The following is an 18,432-nucleotide window of genomic DNA, read 5'->3' as shown; positions in this document are numbered from 1 at the left end:
GACCAATTAGATTTAACAGATATATAGAGAATATTTTATCCTAAAGCAAAAGAATATAGCTTTTTCTCAGCGCCTCATGGTACCTTCTCCAAAATCGATCATATAATTGGTCACAAGACAGACCTCAACAAATATAAAAAGATGGAAATAATCCCATGCCTCCTATCAGATCACTATGGAGTAAAAGTGGTCTTCAATAGCAAGAAAAACAACAGAAAGCCCACATACACATGGAAACTGAACAATATTCTACTGAATGATACCTTGGTCAAGGAAGAAATAAAGAAATCAAAGACTTTTTAGAATTTAATGAAAATGAAGACACAACATACCCAAATCTATGGGACACAATGAAAGCAGTACTAAGAGGAAAATGCATAGCCCTGAGTGCCTCCAAGAAGAAAATGGAGAGAGCATGCACTAGCAGCTTAAAGATGCACTTGAAAGCCCTGGAACAAAAGGAAGCTATTTCACCCAGGAAGAGTAGAAGGCAGGAAATCATCAAACTCAGGGCTGAAATCAATCAAATAGAAACAAAGAGAAACATACAAAGAACCAGGAGCTGGTTCTTTGAGAAAATCAACAAGATACATAAACCCATAGCCAGACTAACCAAAGGGCACAAAGACAGTATCCAGATCAATTAATTAACAAAATTAGAAATGAAAAGGGAGATATAACAACAGAAACTGAGGAAATTCAAAAAATCATTAGATCCTACTACAAAAGCCTATACTCAACACAACTGGAGAATCTGGAGGAAATGGACAGTTTCCTAGACAGATATCAGACACCAGAATTAAATCAGGATCAAATATATCATCTAAACAGTCCCATAACTCGTAAAGAAATAAAAGGGGTCATAGAAAGTCTCTCAACCAAAAAAAAGCACAGGACCAGATGGCTTCAGTGCAGAATTCTATCATACCTTCATAGAAGACCTAACACCAATACTCTTCAAACTACTCCACAAAATAGAAACAGAAGGAATACTACCCAACTCGTTCTATGAAGCCACAATTACGCTGATACCAAAACCACACAAAGATCCAACAAAGAAAGAGAACTTCAGGCCAATTTCACTTATGAATATCGATGCAAAAATACTTAATAAAATTCTTGCCAACCGAATCCAAGAACACATCAAAACGGTCAACACCATGATCAAGTAGGCTTCATCCCAGGGATGCAGGGATGGTTCAATATGAGGAAATCCATCAATGCAATCCACTACATAAACAAACTCAAAAAAACCCATATGATCATTTCATTAGATGCTGAAAAAGCATTTGACAAAATTCAGCATCCTTTCATGCAGAAAGTCTTGGAAAGAACAGGAATTCAAGGCCCATACCTAAACATAGTTACAGCAATATACAATAAACCTGTAGCCAACATCAAACTAAATGGAGAAAAACTTGAAGCAATCCCACTAAAATCAGGGACTAGACAAGGCTGTCCTCTCTCTCCATATCCCTTCAATATAGTACTTGAAGTTCTAGCTAGAGCAATTAGACAACACAAGAAGGTCAAAGGGATACAAATTGGAAAGGAAGAAGTCAAATCATCACTATTTGCAGATGACATGATAGTCTACTTAAGTGACCCGAAAACCTCCACCAGAAAACTCCTACAGCTGATAAACAACTTCAGCAAAGTGGCTGATTATAAAATCAACTCAAGCAAATCAGTAGCCTTCCTAGACTCAAAGGATAAGCAGGCTGAGAAAGAAGTTAGGGAAATGACACCCTTCACAATAGCCACAAACAATATAAAGTATCTTGGTGTGACTCTAACCAAACAAGTGAATTATCTATACGACAAGAACTTCAGGTCTCTGAAGAAGGAAATTGAAGAAGACCGCAGAAAATGGAAAAATCTTCCATGCTCATGGATTGGCAGGATTAATATAGTTAAAATTGCCATCTTGCCAAAAGCAATCTACAGATTCAACCACAATCCCCATCAAAATCCCAACTCAGTTCTTTACAGAGTTAGAAAAGCAATTCTCAAATTCATCTGGAATAACAAAATACCCAGGATAGCTAAAACTATTCTCAACAGTAAAAGAACTTCTGGGGGAATCAGTATCCCAGACCTCAAGCCATACTACAGAGCAATAGTGTTAAAAACTGCATGGTATTGGCACAGTGACAGGCAAGTGGACCAATGGAATAGAATTGAAGACCCAGAAATGAATCTACATACCTATGGTAACTTGATCTTCGACAAAGGAGCAGAAAACATCCAGTGGCAAAAAGATAGCCTTTTCAACAAATGGTGCTGGTTCAACTGGAGGTCAGCATGCAGAAGAATGTGAATTGATCCATTCTTATCTCCTTGTACTAAATTCAACTCCAAGTGGATCAAGAACCTCCACATAAATCCAGACACACTGAAACTAATAGAAAAAAAACTGGGGAAAACCCTTGAGGACATGGGCACAGGGGAAAAGTTCCTGAACAGAACACCAAAGCTTATTTATACTCTAAGATCGACAATTGACAAATGGGATCTCATAAAATTACAAAGTTTCTGTAAGGCAAAGGAGTACTATTTGTCAAAAGGACAAAACAGCAACCAACAAATTGGGAAAAGATCTTCACCAACCTACATCCGATAGAGGGCTAATATCCAATATATACAAAGAACTCAAGAAGTTAGACCCCAGGGAACCAAATAACCTTATTAAAAAATGGGGGTACAGACCTAAACAAAGAATTTTTGCCTGAAGAAATTCGGATGGCCGAGAAACACCTTAAGAAATGCTCAACATCATTAGCCATTAGGGAAATGCAAATCAAAACAACCCTGAGATTTCACCTCACACCAGTCAGAATGGCTAAGGTTAAAAACTCAGGAGACAGCAGGTGTTGGCAAGGATGTGGAGAAAGAGGAACATTCCTTCACTGCTGGTGGGATTGTAAGATGGTACAACCACTCTGGAAATCAGTCTGGTGGTTCCTAAGAAAACTGGGCATGACACTTCCAGAGGACCCTGCTATACCTCTCCTGGGCCTATACCCAGAGGATTCCCCAGCATGCAATAAGGACACATGCTCCACTATGTTCGTAGCAGCCTTATTTATAATAGCCAGAAGCTGGAAAGAACCCAGATATCCCTCACTGGAGGAATGGATACAAAAAAACTGTGGTAGATATACACAATGGAGTATTATTCAGCAATTAAAAACAATGAATTCATGAATTTTTTAGGCAAATGGATGGAACTGGAAAATATCATCCTAAGCGAGGTAATGCAATCACAAAAGAATACACATGGAATGCAATCACTGATAAGTGGATATTAATTAGCCCTGAAGCTCTGAATACTGAAGATACAATTAGCATATCAAATGATTCCCATGAAGAAGGAAGAAGAGGGCCCTAATCCTAGAAAGGCTTGATCCAGCATTGTAGGGGAGTACCAGGACAGAGAAAAGGGAGGGGGAAAGACAGGAAAATGGATAGAGAGAAGAGGACTTATGGAACATATGGGGGGTGGGAGGGACTGGGAAAGGGGAAGGCTTTTAGAATGTAAACAAAGAATATAGAAAATTAAAAAAAAAAGAATTGACAAATGGGACCTCATAAAATCACAAAGTTTCTGTAAGGCAAAGGACACTATCAAAAGGACAAAACAGCAACCAACAAATTGGGAAAAGATTTTCACCAACCCTACATCCGATAGAGGGATAATATCCAATATATACCAAGAACTCAAGAAGTTAGACTCCAGGGAACCAAATAACCCTATTAAAAAATGGTGTACAGATCTAAACAAAGAATTTTCACCTGAAGAAATTCAGATGGCCAAGAAGTACCTTAAGAAAGCTAAACATCATTAGTCATTAGGGAAATGCAAATCAAAAGAACCCTGAGATTTCACCTTACACCAGTCAGAATGGCTAAGATTAAAAACTCAGGAGACAGCAGGTGTTGGCAAGGATGTGGAGAAAGAAGAACACTCCTCCACTGCTGGTGGGGTTGTAAGATGGTACAACCACTTTGGAAATCAGTCTGGCAGTTCCTCAGAAAACTAGATATGACACTTCCGGAGGACCCTGCTATACCTCTCCTGGGCATATACCCAAAGGATTCCCCGGCATGCAATAAAGACACATGCTCCACTATGTTCATAGCAGCCTTATTTATAATAGCCAGAAGCTGGAAAGAACCCATATGTCCCTCAATGGAGGAATGGATACAGAAAATGTGGTATATTTACACACTGGAATATTACTCAGCAATTAAAAACAATGAATTCACGAAATTTTTAGGCAAGTGGTTGGATCTGGAAAATATCATCCTAAGTGAGGTAATCCAATCACAAAAGAATATACATGGAATGCAATCACTGATAAGTGGATATTAATTAGCCCAGAAGTTCTGAATACCCAAGGCACAATTAACATAACTAATGACTCCCATGAAGAAGTAAGGAGAGGGTCCTGATCCTAGAAAGGCTTGATCTAGCATTGGAGGGGAGTATCAGGGCAGAGAAAAAGGAGAGAGGTGATTGGAGAATGGGTGAAGAGAAGAAGGTTTATGGGACATATTGGGAGGGGGGGACTGGGAAAGGGGAAATCATTTGGAATGTTAACATAGAATTTAGACAATAAAAATATATAAAAATATATAATAAAAAGAAAGAGAGTATTTTGGTGAAGAAGTGAAATTTAAAAAAAAGAATCCAATAACCCTACTATAGTAAGCCCTGAGAAATATAATATACCTGAAGCACAAGACAAAGACTTCAAAATAGCAATTATGAATATGTTCAAGACATTAAAGAGAATATGAATAAATACCTTGCTCATTAAAAGATCATTAAAATACAAGAAACAGTTCAAGGTAAGAAAGTAGAAATAGAATCACTAAAGAAAACCCAAAGTGAAATAAAATAGGAAATGAAAATTTTAGGAGTTGAACAAAATCCTCAAATGGAAACCGCACCAAAAGATTACAACATGGAAGAGAAAATCTCAGTTGTTAAAAACAAGATAGGAAAGCAAGGCTAGCTCAGTCAGTAAAACAAAACATTAAGACTTTAAAAATCCGGGCACATTGAAGAAATCTGGAGAACAATGAAAAGAATGAGCCCGTGAATAAGGAATAAAGAAAGAAACCCAAACAAATGGTCAATGAAGTAAACATGTGTAGCCATTTTAACATTTGACAAAATAGACTTCAACCCAAAACTAAAAGTAAGAGACAGGGAAGGACACTATATATTCATCAAAGGAAAAATCTACCAACAAAAGTATACATAGTTCTGGGGTCTGAACAACTCACTACTGAATGAAAAATTGGTCAAAGGAGTAGTTTAAAAATTTTAGAACTGGATGAAAATGAAAATACAGTATACCCAAACCTCTGGACACAATACAAATCTAAGAGGTAAGTTCATAGCACTAAATTCCTACAGTAAAAATTGCAGAGATCTCATATTTGTAACTTAGTGCCACACCTTAAAGCTCTATAACAACAAAAGGGACATCTTCCAAAAAGCTGTTTGGGTCAAAATTAATTAATCAAGCTCAAAGTTAAAATCAATGTAGTTAAGGCAACAGCAGCAGTATAAATAACTAATGAAACTAACAGTTGCTCCTTTGAGAGAATGAATAAGATTTGCAAATCATTAGCCAAATTAAAATATGAAGAGAAAATATCTATATAAATTAGAGATGAAATAGGAAATATTACAGCAGGTATCAAGGAAATCCAGAGAGTTGTAGGATATACTTTTAAAAACTATACTCAACAAACTGGAAAATGTAAGAGAAATGAATTAGTGTCTTCATACTTAAAATCTACCAAAATTAAATGAAGATCAAATAAACAATTTAAACAGACCCATAACCCCAAGCGAAATAGAAAGAGTATTTAAATGTCTCCCAACCAATAGAAGCTCAGACCTAGGTGGATTCAGTGCAGAACCCTACCAGACCTTTAAAGAAAAATTAACACCAATATTCCTCACATTATTCCACAAAATAGAAACTGAAGGAATATTTTCTAATCACATGAGACCACTATTACCCTTAACTAAACTACACAAAGACCAAAAAAAATTATAAGCCAATATTTATTATAGACACATATGCAGAATTTCTCAGTAAAATAATTGTAAACTGAATCTGAGAACACATCAAAAATACTATTCACTATGATCAAATTGGCTTCATATCAGAGATGCAACATATGTAAATTTATAAATGTAATCCACCACATAAAATGAAAGACAAAACCATATGGTCATCTTATTATTTTATTAGACATTTGCTTTATTGACATTTCAAATGGTATCCCCTTTCCGAGTTACCCCTCTGAAAATCCCCTCTTCCATCCCCTCTCCCCCAGCTCATCTCCTCCCTCCAATTTCCTGACTTGCATTCCCCTATTCTGGGGAATCAGGCCTTCACAGGACCTATGGTCTCTCCTCTCATTAATGTCTGATCATTAATGTCTGAGATGGGCATCTTCTGCTACATATGTAGCTGAAGCCATGGCCCTCCATGTGTACTCTTTTTTTTTTTTTAAATATTCTCTATTTTTATTTAGATGAGTGCACTGTAGCTTTCTTCAGACACACACCAGAAGAGGGCATCAGATCCTATTACAGATGGTTGTGAGCCACCATGTGGTTGCTGGGAATTGAACTCAGGACCTCTGGAAGAGCAGTCAGTGCTCTTAACCCCTGAGCCATCTCTCCATGTGTACTCTTTGGTTGGTGATTTAGCCCCTGGTAGCTCTGGAAGTACTGGTTGGTACATATTATTGTTCCTCCTGCAGGGCTGCAAACCTCTTCAGCTCATTGGGTCCTTTCTTTAGCTGCTCCATTGGGGAGCCTAAGTTCTGTTGATTGGATGTGAGCCATGATTATTTTGATCCACTTTCCAATAAGGATCAAAGTACCCACACTTTGCTCTTCCTTCTTCTTGAGCTTCATGTGGTCTGTGAGTTGTATCTTGGGTGTTCCGAGCTTTAGGGCTAATATCCACTTATTAGTGAGTGCATACCATTTGTGTTCTTTTGTGATTGGGTTACCTCACTCAGGATATTTTCTAGCTCCATTCATTTGCCTAAGAATTTCATAAATTCATTGTTTTTAATAACTGAGTAGTACTCCATTGGGTAAATGTATCACATTTTCTGTATCTACTCCTCTGTTGAGGAACATCTCGGTTCTTTCTAGCTTCTGGCTATTATAAATAAGGCTTCTATGAACATAGTGAAGCATGTGTCCTTATTGCATGTTGGCAAATCTTCTGAGTATATGCCCAGGAGTGGTATAGCTGGGTACTCTGGTAATACTATGCCCAATTTTCTGATGTATCACCAAACTGATTTCCAGAGTAGTTTTACCAGCTTGCAATCCCACCAGCAATGGAGGAGGAGTGTTCCTCTTTCTCCACATCCTCTCCAGCATTTGCTGTCCCCTGTGTTTTGATCCTGGCCATTCTGATTGATGTGAGGTGGAATCTCAGAGATGTTTTGATTTGCATTTCCCTGATGATTAAGGCTGTTGAACATTTCTTTAAGTATTTCTTAGACATCCAGTATTCCTCAGTTGAGAATATATAAGTTGGGGTATGTTGAGCCTTCATTTTCATTAAATTTTAAAAGTCTTTACTTCTTCCTTTCTTGACCAAGTTATTATTGAGTAGAGTGTTGTCCAGTTTCCATGTGTATGTGGGCTTTCTGTTGTTTTTGTTGTTATTGAAGGCCAGCCTTATTGCATAGTGATCTGATAGGGGGCATGGAATTATTTCAATCTTCTTATATCTGCTGGAGTCTGTTTTGTGACCAAGTATATGGTCAATTTTCGAAAAGGTACCATGAGGTGCAGAGAAAGTATATTTGTTTGTTTTAGGATAAAGTGTTTTATAGATATCTGTTAAATCCATTTGGTTCATAACTTCTGTTAGTGTCACTGTTTCTCTGTTTAGTTTGTGTTTCCCTGATCTGTCCATTGATGAGGGTGGGGTGTTAAAGTCTCCCACTATTATTGTGTGGAGTGCAATATGAGATTTGAGCTTTATTAAAGTTTCTTTTATGAATGTGGGTGCCCTTGTACTTGGGAAATATATGTTCAGAATTGAGAGTTCATCTTGGTAGATTTTTCCTTTGATGAGTATGAAATGTCCTTCCTTATCTTTTTTGATTACTTTAGGTTGAAAGTAGATTTTATTCGATATTAGGATTGCTAAACCTGCTTGTTTCTTGGGACCATTTGCTTGGAAAATTGTTTTCCAGCCTTTTTCTCTGAGGTAGTGTCTGTCTTTGTGCCTGAGGTGGGTTTCCTGAATGCAATAAAATGTTGGGTCCTGTTTATGTATCTAATCTGTTAGTCTAAGTCTTTTTATTGGAGAATTGAGTCCACTGATATTAAGAAATATTAAGGAGAAGTGATTGTTGCTTCCTGTTATTTTTGTTATTAGAAGTGGAGTTATGTTTGTGTGGTTCTCTTCCTTTTGGTTTGTTAAAAGAAGATTAATTTCTTCCTTTTTCTAGTATGTAGTTTCCCTCCTATTATTGGTGTTTTCCATTCATTATCCTCCGAAGGACTGGATTTCTGGAAAGATTTTGTGTAAATTTGTTTTTGTCATGGAATACCTTGGTTTCACCATCTATGGTAATTGAGAGATTTGTTGGGTATAGTAACCTGGATTGGCATTTGTGTTCCCTTAGGATCTATATGACATCTGTCCAGGATTTTCTGGCTTTCATAGTCTCTGGTGAGAAGTCTGGTGTAATTCTGATAGGTCTACCTTTATATATTACTTGACCTTTTTCCATTACTGCTTTTAATATTCTTTCTTTGTTTAGTGCATTATGTGATGGGAGGAATTTCTTTTCTGGCCAAATCTATTTGGAGTCCTGTAGACTTCTTGTATGCTCATCTCTTTCTTTAGGTTAGGGAAGTTTTCTTTTATAATTTTGTTGAAGATATTTACTGGCCCTTTAAGTTGGAAATCTTCACTTTCTTTTATACCTATAATTCTTAGGTTTGGTCTTCTCATTTTGTCCTGAATTTCCTGGATGTTTTAGGTCAGGAGCTTTTTGTATTTTACATTTTCTTTGACTGTTGTGTCAATGCTTTCTATGGTATCTTCTGCATCTGAGATTCTCTCTTCTATTTTTTGTATTCTGTTGTTGATGCTTAGATCCATGACTCCTGACTTCTTTCCTAGGTTTTCTATGTCCAGAATTATTTCCCTTTGTGATTTCTTTATTGTTCCTACCTCTATTTTTAGATCCTTGATGGTTTTGTTCAATTCCTTCACCTGTTTGGTTGTGCTTTCCTTTAATTCGTTAAGGGCTTCTACCTGTTTACCTGTGTTCTCCTGTATTTCTTTAAGGGAGTTATTTATGTCCTTCTTGAAGTCCTCTATCAGCATCATGAACTGTAATTTTAAATCCAAATCTTGCTTTTCCAGTGTGTTGGGGTATCCAGGACTTGCTGTTGAGGGAAAATTGGATTCAGATGGTGCCATGTTGCCTTGATTTCTGTTGGTAATGTTCCTACGTTTGCCTATCACCAACTGGTTATGCCTGGTGTTAGTTGGTCTGGTAACCGAGACTCAAAAGATGAATCATGGTATGCACTCACTAATAAGTGGATATTAACCTAGAAAACTGGAGTACCAAAAACATAATCCACACATCAAATGAGGTACAAGAAGAACAGAGGAGTGGCCCCTTGTTCTGGAAAAACTCAGTGAAGCAGTATAGGGCAAAACCAGAACAGGGAAGTGGAAAGGGTTGGGTGGGAAAACAGGGGGAGGGAAGGGGCTGATGGGACTTTTGGGGAGTGGGGGGTCTAAAAAGGGGAAATTATTTGAAATGTAAATAAAAAATATATCGAATAAAAAAAAAGAAAAAAATTTAAGAAAAAATTTTAAGAAAAAAATCCAATCTGTGATGTTAGGAAATCAATAGTTCAGTTCACAGGTCAACAGTGGCAGCTCAGTGCACTTACAAACACTTCACAGATATACCAACAGTCCAGTCTGGTAGTGTTGGAATAGCAGCAGCAGTGGCACAACCTAGCAGAAACAGCCAGCCCTCAGCCTCAGTTAAAATCAACAGGAGGGACCAGGGCCAACAGGGACATGAGAAGTTCTCTGCTGTGCTTTTCTCAGTGAAGACCCAAGACTAACAAGCATTTTGTTATGTAAGCCAAACCTCTCTCAGTCTGTGAAGTCCTATTTATATTCCCTCCAAACATCATGTGTCCTCCATAGGTCTTGTCTCACCATGTGCCTTGCCTCGACACATGAGTCTGTCTTAGCTGACATCACTCTGCCAATCAGCCAATCCACAAAAGTGACAAGTTTAACTGCCCACAGTTACACTGAATGGGTTACCTGGAAGGGAAGTTGGGGATGTATGGGAAGGCATCAAAAAGAGAACAAGACTAAGACAACAGTTGCTGATCAAGGTCCCAAGGTTTAATGGAGGACTACAAATATATTGGGGGCAGGGAAGGGGGGAGAACCCTTCCCCCAAAGGCTGGAAACTCTCCGCAGAACCTGTTTGGTTGCTCAGCAGGTGGCTAGTATCTCTCAGGAAACTGCAGGTCCTTGAAGAAAAATGGGCTTCACCTTGGTCTGAGTACTCCACCCTAGGTGGAGGGGATTATGGCTAACATAGGAGTTCCTGCTCAAAGGCTGGGAGATGAACTTTACCTTGGTTGATGTCAAGTTCCTGCCAGATGGCATGGCACCCCAATAAGGCTCTCTACAGACAAGAAGACATAACTCACCACCACAAGTTTTTTTGGTATGTTTCTCTCTGTGGAATCCCAACAAATGAAGCTCAACTATATAATATAAAATGGACCAATATGTGTATGTCATTAGCAAAAATTCCTTCACCTGTGCTTGTTTTAGAACATCCTTTCACCTATGTCTGCTTCAGCAAAACATTTCTTCAGGAGTCAACTTTAGCCTTTTACCTGTGTCCTCTTCACTGAAACATTCCTTCACATGTTTACCCCAGCAAAATATCATCTAACACAATTGACTTACCAAAAGAACCCTTAAATTTCCACTTCACCAACCACCCTTGGTTTGGGACTCAAGATGGAACCCATGCCTGACACTACTTGGGTGTCAAGAACCTGAACCTGGATATTGACCATGAGCCTAGAAGATAACCAAATGAAATTGTTCTGCTAAAGAAATACAGCAATTAAATGACATTCTGCTATAAATCAGTGCCTCACTCAGCCACCATCAGAGAAACTTCTTAGAGTACATGGGAACTAACTCAGAAACCTACAATAAAATAGTGTGCAGAGATTGAGATTTTAGAGAACTCAGTCCTAAGAGCTCAGGAAGCTATGGAGAAGAGGCAGATTTTAAGAACCAGAAAGGAATGAAAAACTCCAGAGAAAGTATCTTCCAAACAGAGCAGATCTGATGCAAATATGAATCACTGTGGCTACACAGTTTCAAGCCAGATAGTATTCAAGTTCTTAGAGAGGAAGTATACATCTCTAAACTCTAATCAAAAATCTAGCTGCAATTTACACCTGTTTGCAAAGGAAAAATTGGTTTTCTTTAATGGATTATCACTAGTATTAGCCATACGAGAAGGTAGGCTACATGCCCAGCACAGGTGGCCAACATAAAACAATCACAATAATTTTGTAGACTTTTTGATTCATATTGCTTCATTTGGGCATTATCTCTAATTAGTCTTTTGCTCATAAATTATTCCTTCCAATTTTGTGGGGTTTACTGGAGGTTATGTGTATGCTTTTTGTTTGGTTGATTGGTTTTTGTTTGCTTGTTTTTTAAGAAAGGGCATTGAGTTGGGCACACAAAAAAAAATTCTACTCCTAACCATGAAGCTCTTTGCAATTGATAATTGCTAGGAGACAGAAAATCAGTTTTCTACAATGAAGTCACATTGAGCGTATCAACTACCTAACCCCATGTTGGTCAACACAAGACTGACTGGATGTTTTTGTGTATTTTCTGTTCGTTTGATTGCTTGTTTGACTTGATTATTTTATGAAAGGAGTTCTTTTTTGCATCTTTATACTTTTTGTAAGAAAAAAATGAAATTGCTATGCGGGCAGGTGGGGAGGATCTAAGAGAGATTGAGGAAGAGAAAAATATAATCAAAATATATTGTAAGAAAAATTTTAAGCAAATAAAAAAAGGATTCTTCAAGATATTACTTATGATACACTAGTAACTAATCTGTAGATTTTTAATTTGATCATTTTTTCTCAGTCCAAGACCCAAACTGCATTCCCACAGAAGAACCATTGCCTCTTTAATATATTTCACATATCATATGTTATCTATTTTGTCTTTATAACTTTCACACTTTTTGATGCAAATTTTTTGGGTTTTTTTTGTAAAGTAGATTCATTAATGTCTGGATTTCATTACTTCATTATTAGGTTGAAGCTGTCCATTTTGTCAAAAAAAAAAATGAAGGTCTACTTTTCTCCATGGGATATATTGGGGTGATATATGGTAAATTCATTAAATGGAATATAATTTTTAATAACTTTAATGTTATATTTGTCATTCTCCATTGTAATGTACTAATTCCTTATATTTAACATAAAATTCTTCTAGAATTTCCTAGCTTGTTTTTTTAAAAAAAAAATTTCATTTCTTTTCTTTGCAATGCTGGGATTGAATTCAAGGCCTTGTACATACTGAGAGAACACTTTTCCACTGACCTCCATAGTCAGTCATAAGAATTTTAAAAAGAGAAGAAATAATAGGAAAGAATACTATTTAAATACTAAATGGAGAAAACTGAGGCAGTTACATTTTATTCCATTACTGAGACATAAAATGAACAAAGAGAATACAATTTAATCAAACCCAACACCGCTCTTTCTTCTTCCTTCTTTCTTCACAGATTTGAAACTTTGTTTACAGAGTTGGAAATGAGACAAAAAGCACTAGGCATTGCCAGCTTTGGAGCTTCAATCACTACAATGGAAGAGGTGTTCCTTAAGTGAGTTGTAATAACTTGGGAAAAGTTTCTACCTAAACTCCTATGTTAATTTAAGAAAATTCTTCCCTCTTTTGCAGCTGAAATAAAGTGTCACTACAATTTTCAAATATGCTATTTTATAGCAATGTATTTTCATGTATATTCAACTGATATAAAGATGTTGGTCTTGAGAGTCTTTATTTTTTATTATTTTTTTGCACTCCGGATTTTATTTTATTTCCCACCACTGGTCCACCCTCTCTGACTATTCCACATCCCATACCTCCTACCCACCCCCTTGTATCCACAAGGATGTCCCCACCCCACACCCCTAACCCCACCTGACCTCTAAACTCCCGGGGGCCTCTGGTCTCTTGAGGGTTAGGTGCATCATCTCTGACTAAACGAAGATCCTCCCCTTGAGCTGGATCCCACCTTGGGCCTATCACTGGACCTTCTTTTCCTCAGGCGTCTCTCATTTCCATCCCTGTAGTTCTTTCAGACAAGAACAGTTATGGGTCAGAGTTTTGACTGTGGGATGACAACCCCCTCCCTCATTTGATGCCCTGTCTTCTTGCTGGAGGTGGGCTCTATAAGTTCCCTCACCCTACTATCAGGCATTTCATCTAAAGTCCCTCCCTTTGAGTCCTGAGAATCTCTCACCTCCCAGGTCTCTGGTGCATTCTAGAGGATCCCTCTAACCTCCTACTTCCCTAGGTTGCCTGTTTCCATTCTTTCTGCTGGCCCTCAAGATTTCAGTCCTTTTCCCTGACCCAATTCCAGATCAGGTTCCCTTCTCCCCTCCTCCACCCTCCCCCATCCTCCCACTGTTCACTTTCCCTCCCAGGCTCCTCCCTTCATCCCCACTTGTGATTGCTTTCTTCTCCCTCCCAAGTGAGATTGAGTCATCCTCACTCGGGCCCTTCAGTTTGTTGACCTTTTTGAGTTCTAAGGACTGTATCTTGGGTATTCTATATTCTTCTTTTCTTTGCTTTTCTTTTTTTTTGGGGGGGGGGCTAATATCCACTTATTAGTGAGTACATACCATGCATGTCCTTTTGGGTCTGAATTACCTCACTCAGGATGATATTTTCTAGTTCCATTCATTTGCCTGCAAAACTCAGGATAAAAATGCTTAAAAGCTGAGTAGTATTCCATTGTTTAAATTTTCTGTATCCATTCCTCTCTCGTGGGACATCTGAGTTGTTTCCAGCTTCTGGCTATCACAAATAAGGCTATGAACATAGTGGAACACGTGCCCCTGTAGCATGGTGGGGCATCTTTTGGGTATATTCCCAAGAATGGTATTGCTAGGTCTTCTGGTAGATCTATTTCCAAATTTCTAAGGAACCTCCAGATTGATTTCCAGAGTGATTGTACCAGTTTACAATCCCACCAGCAGTGAAGAAGTATTCTTTTTCCACATCCTCACCAACATGTATGGTCACCTGAGTATTTGATCTTAGCCATTCTGATTGGTGTAAGGTAGAATCTCAGGGTTGTTTTGATTTGCATTTTTCTGACCACAAAGGACTTTGAACATTTCTTTAGGTTTTGTTCTATACCCTGTTTTTTGATTGGGTTGTTTGGTTTTTTTGGTTTTTTGTTTGTTTTTTTTTTTTGTTTGTTTGTTTTTTGGTGATTAGCTTCTTGAGTTCTTTATATATTTTGGATATTAGCCCTCTATCGGATATAGGGTTAGTGAAGATCTTTTCCCAATCTGTATGTTGCTGATTTGTCTTATCGACTATGTCTTTTGCCCTACAGAAGCTTTTCAGTTTCATGAAGTCCCATTTATCAATTCTTGATCTTAGAGCAAGATCCATTGGAGTTCTATTTAGGAAATATCCCCCTGTTCCAATGAGTTCAAGGCTCTTTGCCACTTTCTCTTCTATTAGATTCAGTGTACCTGGTTTGATCCTGAAGTCCATGATCCACTTGGACTTGAGCTTTATGTAAGGTGACAAATATGGGTCTGTTTTCGTTTTTCTACATTCAGATTGGCAATCAGACCAGCACCATTTATTGAAGATGCTTTCTGTTTTCCATTGTATATTTTTGGCATCTTTGTCTAAGATCAAGTGTCTGTAAGTTTGTGGTTTTATTTCTGGGTCTTCAATTTTATTCCATTGATCAACATATCTGTCTATGTACCAATACCACATAGTTTTTATAACTATTGCTCTGTAGTAAAGCTTGAGGTCAGGGGTGGTGCTTCCCCCAGCCGTTCTTTTATTGTTAAGAATTGTTTTCACTATTGTGAGATTCTTGCCTTTCCAGATGAATTTGAGAATTGCTCTTTCCATGTCTTTGAAGAATTGTGTTGGGATTTTTGGGGGGATTGCATTGAATCTGTAGATAGACTTTAGTTGGATAGCCTTTTTTACTATATTAATCCTGCCAATTCATGACTATGGGAGAACTCTCCATCTTCTGAGATCTTTTTCAATTTCATTCTTGAGAGACTTGAAGTTATTGTCATAAAGGTCTTTCATTTGTTTAGTTAGAGTTACCCCAAGATATTTTATATTATTTGTAGCTATTGTGAAGGGAGTTGTTTCCCTAATTTCTTTCTTAGATTGTTTATCATTTGTATAAAGGAAGCCTACTGATTTACTTGAGTTAATTCTATATCAGGCCACTTTGCTGAAGTTACTTATCAGCAGGAGAAGCTCTCTGGTAGAATTTTTGGGATTGCTTATGTATACTATCTTACAATCTGTAAATAGTGATACCTTTATTTCTTCTTTGCCAATTTGTATCCCCTTGATGTCTTTTCATTGTCTTATTGTTCTAGCTGGCACTTCAAGTATATTGAATAGACATGTGGAGAGTGGGCATCCTTGTCTTATCCCGATTTTAATGGGATTGCTTCAAGTATGTATCCATTTAATTTGATATTGGCTGTTGATTTGCAGTAAATTGTTTTTATTATGTTTAGCTATGGTCCTTGAATTACTAATCTCTCTAATACTTTTAACATGAAGGGGTGGTTTTTTTTTCTTTGAGTTTGTTTATATAGTGGATTACTTTAATGGATTTTCATATATTGAACCAACCTTGCATCCCTGGCATGAAGCCTACCTGATGGGGGTGAATGATGGTTTTGATGTGTTCTTGGATTTGGTTTTCAAGACTTTTATAAAGTATTTTTGCATCAATATTCATAAATGAGATTGGTCTGGAATTCTCTTTTTTGGTTGGGTCCTTATATGATTTAGGTATCACAGTAATTTTGGCTTCATAGAATTTGGTAGTGTTCCTTCTCTTTCTATTTTATGGAATAGTTTGAGGAATATTTATACAGGTCTTCTTTGAAGGTCTGGTAGAATTCTGCACTAAATCCATCTGACCCTAGGCTTTTTTTTTGGTTGGGAGGTTTGTAATGAATTTTTCTATTTTTTTGTGCAATATGGGCCTGTTTAGATAGTTTACCTACTCTTGATTTAACTTTGGTATGTGGTGTCTGTCTAGAAACTCATTCATTTCATCTCGATTTTCCAATTTTGTTGAATATAGGCTTTTATAGTAGAATCTGATGATTTTTTTAATTTCTTCCATTTCTGTTATGTCTCCCTTTTAGTTTCTGATTTTGTTAATTTAGATACTGCCTCTGGGCCCTTTAGTTAGTTTGGGTTTATCTATCTTGTTGATTCTCTCAAAGAACCAGCTTCTGGTTTTGTTGGTTCTTTGTATTGTTTTCTTTGTTTCTAATTGGTTTATTTCCACCCTGAATTTGAATATTCCCTGCCTTATATTCCTCTTAAGTGAGTTTGCTTCTTTTTGTTCTAGAGCTCTCAGGTGTTCTGTAAAGTTGTTGGTGTGTAAGATATCTCCAGTTTCTTTACTAGGGCACTTAGTGCTATAAATTTTTCTCTTAGCACTGCTTTTATTGTGTCCCATAAGTTTGGGTATGATGTGTCAACATTTTCATTAAATTCTAAAAAGTCTTTAATTTCTTTATTTATTCTCTGACTCTCAAGTTATCATTGAGTAGAGAGTTGTTCAGTTTCCATGTGTATGTGGGCTTTCTACTGTTTTTGCTGTTATTGAAGACCAGCCTTAGACCATGGTGATCTGACAGGATGCACAGGATTATTTCAATCTTCTTGTATCAGTTGAGGGTTGTTTTTTGACCAATTATATGGGTGTTTTTGGAGAAGGTACCATGAAATGCTGAGAAGAAGGTGTATTCTTTTATTTTAGGGTCAAATGTTCTGTAGCTAGCTGTTAAATCCATTTGGTTCATGACCTCTATTAGTTTCAGGGTGTCTGTGTTTCGTGGTGTCTCTGTTTAATTTCTGTTTCAATGACCTGTCCATTGATGAGAGTGGGGTGTTGAAGTCTCCCACTATTAATGTATGGGATACAATGTACATTTTGAGATTTAGTAAAGTTTCTTTTATAAATGTGGGTACTCTTGCATTTTGGGCATATAGGTTCAGAATTGAGACTTTCTCTGAGTGGATTTTCCCCTTCATGAATATGAAGTGTCCTTACTCGCCACACTTGATAACTTTTGGTTGAAAGTCTATTTTATTGGATATTAGGAGGGCAACTGCAGCTTGTTTCTTGGGACCATTTGCTTAGAAGACCTTTTTCCTTCCTTTTCCTCTGAGATAGTGGTTGTCTTTGTTATTGAGGTGTGTTTCTTGTATGCAACAAAATGCTGGATCTTGTTTGCGTATCTAGTCTGTTAGCTTGTCTTTATAGGTGAGTTGAGTCCATTAATATTGAAACATATTAAAAACAGATGACTGTTGCTTTTTAATATGTTTGGTTTTTAGGTGGCTTTATGTGTTTGTAGTTCTCTCCTTTTGCCTTTGTTGTGAGATGCTTAATATGTTGTCAATTTTTTTGGTGTAGATTCCTTCCTTGTGTTTGGGTTTTCCTTCTATGATCCTCTGTAAGGCTGGATTGGTAGATAGATACTTTTTGAATTTGGTTTTGTCCTGGAATATTTTGTTTTCTCCATCTATGTTGAATGAGAGTTTTGCTGGGTATAGTAGCCTGGGCTGGCATTAGTGTTCTCTTAGAGTCTGCATGACCTCTGATCAGGCTCTTCTGGCTTTCATAGTCTGTTGAGAAGTCTGATGTAATTCTGATAGGTCTACCTTTGTATGTTACTTGGCCCTTTTCCCTTGCAGCTTTTAATATTCTTTATTTGTGCATTTAGTATTTTGGTTATTATGTAATGAGAGGATTTTCTTTTCTGGTCACATTTATTTGGCTTCTTGTACCTTTATGGCCATTTCTTTTTTTAGGTTGGAGACGTTTTCTTCTATGATTTTGTTGGAGGCATTTTCAACAAAAGATTCATTTGAGCTGGGAATCTTCATTCTCCTCTATTTGGATTGAAAGTTTTTTACATTTTGAATTTTCTTTGACAATTTTGTCAATCTCTACTACAGCATCTCCTACACCTGAGATTCACTCTTCTTTCTCTTATATTCTGTT

At 37.2% G+C, this 18,432-nt stretch overlaps 1 protein-coding gene across 2 annotated transcripts in view; it reads left to right on the top strand.

Annotated features, from left to right (window-relative positions):
• Positions 1-18,432, top strand: part of LOC127679244 (phospholipid-transporting ATPase ABCA3-like) — a 163,179-nt gene that overhangs the window by 98,839 nt on the left and 45,908 nt on the right. For both annotated transcript variants that reach the window (XM_052174947.1, XM_052174953.1), the window contains one exon: positions 12,898-12,996. In XM_052174947.1, the coding sequence (XP_052030907.1) occupies positions 12,898-12,996 (99 nt within the window). The remainder of the gene's footprint in view (positions 1-12,897; positions 12,997-18,432) is intronic.

This window comes from Apodemus sylvaticus, chromosome 1, assembly GCF_947179515.1.
Source record: "Apodemus sylvaticus chromosome 1, mApoSyl1.1, whole genome shotgun sequence".
In the NCBI taxonomy this organism is placed as follows: domain Eukaryota; kingdom Metazoa; phylum Chordata; class Mammalia; order Rodentia; family Muridae; genus Apodemus; species Apodemus sylvaticus.
Note: the sequence above shows the minus strand (reverse complement) of the source record. Positions and strands in the feature narration are given on the sequence as shown.